The sequence below is a fragment of the Vigna unguiculata genome, chromosome 9 (assembly GCF_004118075.2).
Source record: "Vigna unguiculata cultivar IT97K-499-35 chromosome 9, ASM411807v1, whole genome shotgun sequence".
Lineage (NCBI taxonomy): Eukaryota > Viridiplantae > Streptophyta > Magnoliopsida > Fabales > Fabaceae > Vigna > Vigna unguiculata.
Window position 1 is genome coordinate 3,630,623 of NC_040287.1, and position 6,856 is coordinate 3,637,478.

The 6,856-nt window shown below is 26.5% G+C and overlaps 1 protein-coding gene across 1 annotated transcript; it reads right to left on the reverse strand.

Moving 5' to 3' along the window:
- Nucleotides 1-4,458: 4,458 nt before the first annotated feature.
- Nucleotides 4,459-5,767, reverse strand: LOC114164796 (FCS-Like Zinc finger 14-like). Its single transcript, XM_028049561.1, is given in 3 exon segments — nt 4,459-4,827; nt 4,830-4,944; nt 5,042-5,767. Coding segments are annotated over 3 exon segments (795 nt in total). The 5' UTR covers nt 5,641-5,767; the 3' UTR covers nt 4,459-4,746.
- Nucleotides 5,768-6,856: the final 1,089 nt, after the last annotated feature.

Consider the following 6,856-nt stretch of genomic DNA (forward strand, 5'->3'; position numbering starts at 1 on the left):
AGACTGTTCATTATAGACGGATAATTTTATGAATTCATCATGAAAAAATTGTCACATCAACACTTATGAGACTATTTATCTTTAGTAAGCATCCTTTGACTGATTATCTTTGAATTGTGTGATTGATGATCTAGTTAGAGATGTCAATAGGTCATAGAATATACTAACCAATACTTCATTCTTATTTTACTATTTTTTTATATTTCAAAAATGTATTTTCTTTATAAATGAGAATGGAATGACTAATAATTGTTAAGATATCGATTAAAGAGTTGAAAATATTCAAAAATTTGACTAATGTTATGTCACTGTATTTTTTGACTGCACAGATGTATAGGGTTTTCTCTTACTTTACTGGTATAGTTCAACCCACTGAATGGAATTGTTTCTTTTTCCTCATTTTGAAACGTGCTATAATAAAAGGAAAATTCTCATCATAGGAGCGTGTCGGAGCCGTTGCTTTTAACCCGATACCAGGGATGTGTTTGATACGAGGAAAATATATATTTTAATCATATAATCATGTATGTATAAATAGTAGAAGTCATTGTACTTCGTTTTAATTTAAATAACTTATTATTATTATTAGGTGACCGATATTGATATAGATAGTGTTTCTGTGAGAACATATTCTTCCTTATTGCATGTTTGGACAGAGTTTGAACTCCTCCATACATGTGTCTTCATGGTGAGTAAATGATATTCTAAATGTTGATGTGAAAATTTGACACAATAAAATTTGTAAAAAAGAAAAAGTAATATAATAATAATTTAAGCAGAGAAATAAAAGAAAAAAAATTGTAAAAATAAGTAAAAACTAAATTTGTTAATATTCATTATATCAATATCCATTCATTTAAATGAAAGAATTTGTCTAATTAATAAAACATATACAACCTTTAAGAAAATAAATAAAAGCATAAAACATTTAATTATTTTTGTAAAATATAAAGTTATAATTGTATAGAAATATACTTTTTTCTATATAATATAAATTTCATTATGTAATAGAAATTAAATAATTATATTTTTTTACATATTTATGACTAATTATTGTATCGAAGATTCTAATAATAAATAGATATTTACTTCCGAGCTTATAAGTAAATAACTTAAGAGCTGTTATCATGTTTAGTTGAATGAAGTTAAAATCAACTTTGATATATATATATATATATATATATATATATATATATGCTTAGATAAAAGTGAGATAAAAAAAACTATATTATTTACTTTAAATTTTATTAATTTAATTAGATTTTAAGTTTTTCATATATTTAAATATTTTTAATTGAATTGCTATAATTATTAGATAATAAAAGAGTAATCAAATTTTGTATATTTTTTAATTAAGTACATTTTTTTTATTATTATTAGAGTACATGAATGTTATCTTAATCATACACATATTAAGAAAGGTGACATATAAGGTTTTGTAGTTAGTATAAAATAATATTAAAACAATATATTTTATATTAACTATAATATTATTTTATATCAAATTTATAAATTTTAACATGTAGATACGCAAAAGCGAGATGATTTGAAACTAAAATAGTAGACACGCCTGCTAATTAGAAAAAAGAAAAAAGCAAATAAAAAATCAGTTAAAAATGTAAAAATTATTTAGAAATAGATCAAAAATTTAAAAAAAAAACTCAACTAAAAGTATAAAATAATTAATTAGGTCAATTTTATTTTATATATTTTTTACATTAATCGTAAAAAAAAAATTCCTTGTACATTACTAATTGCTTCCATCCCATCCATTCCATCTCCTTCTTATTAATGACAAACAATTTTGTGCAGAAATTCAAAATTGTTTTCCTGCATTATTAATAAAAACAATTGGTTGTTCCATACTAAAATATGAGAAGTAGAAGATTCAGTCGTGCTGATTAAATACTTTAATAAATTTTGCTGAATTTTCTGATAGCTTTTTAAAAAGTACACTTTATCCGTAAGTTATCCTTTTGACTTTATGATAAAAGACTCCAATGTTATGAAGAAAACAAAAATATTGCAAATGAAAATTCTGAATTTTGAAACTGATGTGATTGATAAGGAGAATCAAATAGGATATTTAAAATATAGGCTTAAATAGTCTTTTGGTCCTAGTTTTGGTCAACTTTTTTCACTTTGGTCCTACTTTTTAAATTGTTTTCAATTTGGTCCTACTTTTCGTTATATTTTTTCAATCAACTCCTTTCCGTTAACTCCGTCCAAATCATTAACAGATGTGAACAGTAACTGCCACGTGTCATCTTGTGATTTTTTTGATTTTTTCTTTAATTTTTTTTTTTAATTTTTTTTTAATTTTTTTTAATTTTTTTTAATTTTTTTTAATTTTATTTATTTAAAAAAAATGTACACGTGTCAAGCTTATATTATGCCACGTGTCAGAATTAGATTTTTGTATTTAATTTGGTCCTATTATTCGTTATCTGTTTTCAATTTGGTCCTAGTTTTTTTTTTAAATTAACATTTTTTTTCCTCTCCAAATTGAGACAAAATTTAATTTGTATATATTAAAATGCATATTTTTGTTAAATATTTTAATTTAGAATTAAATTTAGTTTAGAATTAAAACGAAAAAAAGCAATAACACCATTAATTTAATTTTTTTTTTAATTTAGTATTTTTGTTCCTCTCCAAAGACAAATTACAATTTGTATATAAATGTTATATGAATATTCTTATTAAAATACATATTTTTATTAAATATTTTTAATTTAAAATTAGAGTTGGTTTAAAATTAAATATTTTTAACCTCTTAAAATTTTAAATTAATGGTGTTATTGCTTTTTTTCGTTTTAATTTTAAACTAAATTTAATTCTAAATTAAAATATTTAACAAAAATATGCATTTTAATATATACAAATTAAATTTTGTCTTAATTTGGAGAGGAAAAAAAATGTTAAATTTTTAAAAAAAACTAGGACCAAATTGAAAACAGATAACGAATAATAGGACCAAATTGAATACAAAAATCTAATTCTGACACGTGGCATAATATGAGCTTGACACGTGTACATTTTTTTAAATAAAAAATTTTAAAAAAAAATTAAAAAAAAATAAAAAAAAATTTAAAAAAAAATTTAAAAAAAATTTAAAAAAATCAAAAAAATCACAAAATGACACGTGGCAGTTACTGTTCACATCCGTTAATGATTTGGACGGAGTTAACGAAAAGGAGTTGATTGAAAAAATATAACGAAAAGTAGGACCAAATTGAAAACAATTTAAAAAGTAGGACCAAAGTGAAAAAAGTCGACCAAAACTAGGACCAAAAGAGTATTTAAGCCTAAAATATAGTAACTCACACTCTCCTAAAAGAAAATATTAATGAAAAGAATTTACATTCCTTACAGTTAAGAAAAGCACAATCTCATGCAATTGGTTAATTAGAACTATGTGTAAAAAATAAAATGATTAATATATTATATTGTTAAATTTAACATATAATTACAAGTTAATACTCAATTAGTTGGATTTGCATTCAATAGTTTACCTAAATGAAGTTATAGATGCCTAATACAGAGAATTCATTTCTCAATAAAAAATAAAACATTCAATATACCTTACTTTATAATTTGCAATAGTTAAAGCATTTTTATACAAAAAAAAAATTATTTAACTGTTTTTAATATTATTTTAAGTGAATCCTTTATTATATTCCTTTTCTTAATTTTTATTTTAATATATATCATGTAATATTAGATTTTATTTTGTTATTATAAGTAATTTTCTTCTTTATATTAATAAAACTAAGAATATAATTGAAAAACATTACACTATACAAGAATTTAGAAAATAACGGATAAATAGATAAATTTTATTAGAAAAAAAATCGAGAATAGAAAATAAACAACAGTAGAAATTCTTAACCTCATAAGAATATTTATAATTCTGGTAAAAAAATATTTACAATTTATATGCCAAATGAAATCTGAATTATTAAATAAAATAAATTAATAAAAATTAGTTATGATAATATTGACTTTAAATTTTTTAAATGAAATCTTAAATTTAAACTTTAGAATTTTATAAAACTCATTACTTATTTATGTTCATAATGGATAGATTGAAAAAAAAAATTCACACTAGTAAAAAACCTGTATTAACTATTTTAGTTATATTCAATTCTGAAGTGAAAAAAGATGGGTAAGAGAAGAAAAAAAAAAAAAAGAATCTCATCTGATTAACACTGCGATGACTCAATCATTTCTGCACTGTGTTGAAAGCAGCACTTTCAAAACCGAATTAAACACATGGAGCCCACGGATTTAATTATGAACAGCCACTCCCTAAAGCTGATTGAACAAAGTGATCAAAAAATTATTATGTCTCTTAAAAGACTTTACACAAAACAAGACAGAGAGCATAGCAGAAAGGAAACACCAAAAATATGCACAGTAGAAGGGTAGAAGGAAACACAAAACTCCACACACCAGTAACAAAACCTGAATCAACTACTTCAGCTTCAAGAAACAGAACAAATTATAATAATATCTGTGCAATTGAGATCCCAAATTTATGATTTTCAGTAAGATACAACAAAAAACAAGAAAAGGAAAGCTCTTATTAGTATTCACTACACCAAAATCCCTACCATTTCCAGATCAAAACTTTTTCCTATGCTTTCACCGAGGTGCCTTAATTTTTTCATTCACTTATAGCACTAGTATAGTCTTAGATCATGTGAATTCAAATCACCACTTCTAGCTTTCTGTCTACCACCTTCAAACACCAGAGACAGAAAAAACTGAACTGAACGTTAAAGGGCCACAATCCCAGTTGAAAACATTTGTTCCCTTGTGTGTGATGATGAACTAGACAATTCCACAGATCTTGAAGCTTCTGATCTACACCTCTCTTTGCGTTCATCCATGGATATTTGCCTTGAACGGCAGTCGGTGCTGCAAAATGCCTTCTCCCCTCTGAACACACCAAACCAAACCAGACCAAAACATTAGTTCTAATGATTGAGTAAATAACATGATCAAATTTTGAGCAAGAACTTGAATTTCCCAGTACCTGTACATGTATATGTCTTGGCCATGGAGATTCTTTCTGCACAAGTGACATGTGCTGAGAAAATCTGATGTAGCGTATGACGGTTCGTCATCATCTTCGATTAAATTATGCGTTTGTGGGAATCTTCTAACACCACCATCGTTGTTGGTGTTGGTGTTGTTGTTAATGTTATAGTAGCCATGTGTTAGGATTCCACCTTCACCGCCATCATAATAAACCTTAGTGATGGTCTTGTTGGGAATATGGTATGTGACATAGGTGTAGTCCTCGGAGCTTCCGACGGGAATCTCGGTCACACCCTTTTGAAACGCGCTTTGTTGTTTAACCGATTTGTTCGAACTTGATGTGCAAACGGCGTGTTTGGGCAGAATTTCGTGCCCTGGTTCCTCAGATTTATCTAGAGCCACCACAATTCCCAGACCAACACCACCAAGGTCGTAACTTTTTAGACCCTTGGGGGATTGTTGCATCTTTAAGTTCATATGTTCAAATGGGCTTCTCGGACTTCCGATGGCGTCGAAAAGCGCGGCGGCGCGGCCACCGGACACCAAAAGTTCGGAGATTTTTCCGATGAGAGGTTGTGGCCTTTTGCCCAACATGACTGTAATTTGTGGTGGCTAGATAATAATTGTGGGGGATGAGGATGGAGGAGGTGGGTGTTTTGTGCTGTTGCAAAGATTAGTATTGTGAAGTGTGGGAAGAGGATGTCTTTTATAAGGGCAACATGGAAAACATCATAGATGTTGTAACATAATTGATGGAGTGGTTGGATTAAGCCCGTGGTTTTGTTTGGAAGTATGTGGGTGATGATTGCTAGAGATATGTCCAACAAGTGAATTTTAATTAATTTATGGAGTTATTAAAGTTAGGGTTTTTTTTTCTTTTTTTTTTTTACGAATACCATTGAACCTTTAAAGAGATGCTTGTGTTGTGATTTTTTAAACATCAATATTATTTAAGGGTCACTTGTATGTGGGTCAGCTTCCAAAAAATGTCATTTTCAATGATTAAGACGTAACATAAAGAATTATAGTAGTATTAGTTTAATTTAGCTTGGTGAGTGCGTAATTAGGTGGTTTGATTATACAAATAATACGGCAGGGCAATGGAGTAGTTTAATTGTTGATTTTGCACACCAAGGTTGATCTTTGATTTACGATTTCACCAATTCCTTTCAGTAAGTACTTTGGTAAAATAAAAATAAAAATTGGATGCATGTATGTGATTTTGGAATGGGATAGTTAATTTCTAAGTCAGATAAGCATTTTAATAGTGTTTTTTTTTTTTTACATTGGAAACATTAACACCTTCTTGAGAGCATGTTGTTTTGACCTATTTTAAATAAATTAGTTCATTTTAATCAGATAGTAATTAAATTAGTTTATAGTAAAGAAATTAAAGAATAATTAAATTATAATATACAACAAAAACAGGTATATGAACAATAACATTCATATGTGATTCATTAAATAATTTTGCACTTAAGAGGAATTATGGGTAAAGTTTATTTAACTTTTTCCCTAAATAAAAATTTTGACAAACAAAAACGTCCTAAAAGTCATAAGTAATATAGTAAGAAAAAAAACATGTGTATCTTTTATAAAAAAGAAAATCATATTTCAATCATGTAAGGTTATCAATACTAAGAAAACCAGTTGAAAATAACAATAACCAAGGACATAAATTAAACTAAGTAGTTCATTAAAAAAAACAGATATTATTTGATTTATAAAAAACAGGCTTTGTTTTAAGTTTTTATTGAAGCTTTGTTTTGTTCTCCCGAAAAGGAATCTTAACCGTTGGATACAGTGGGAC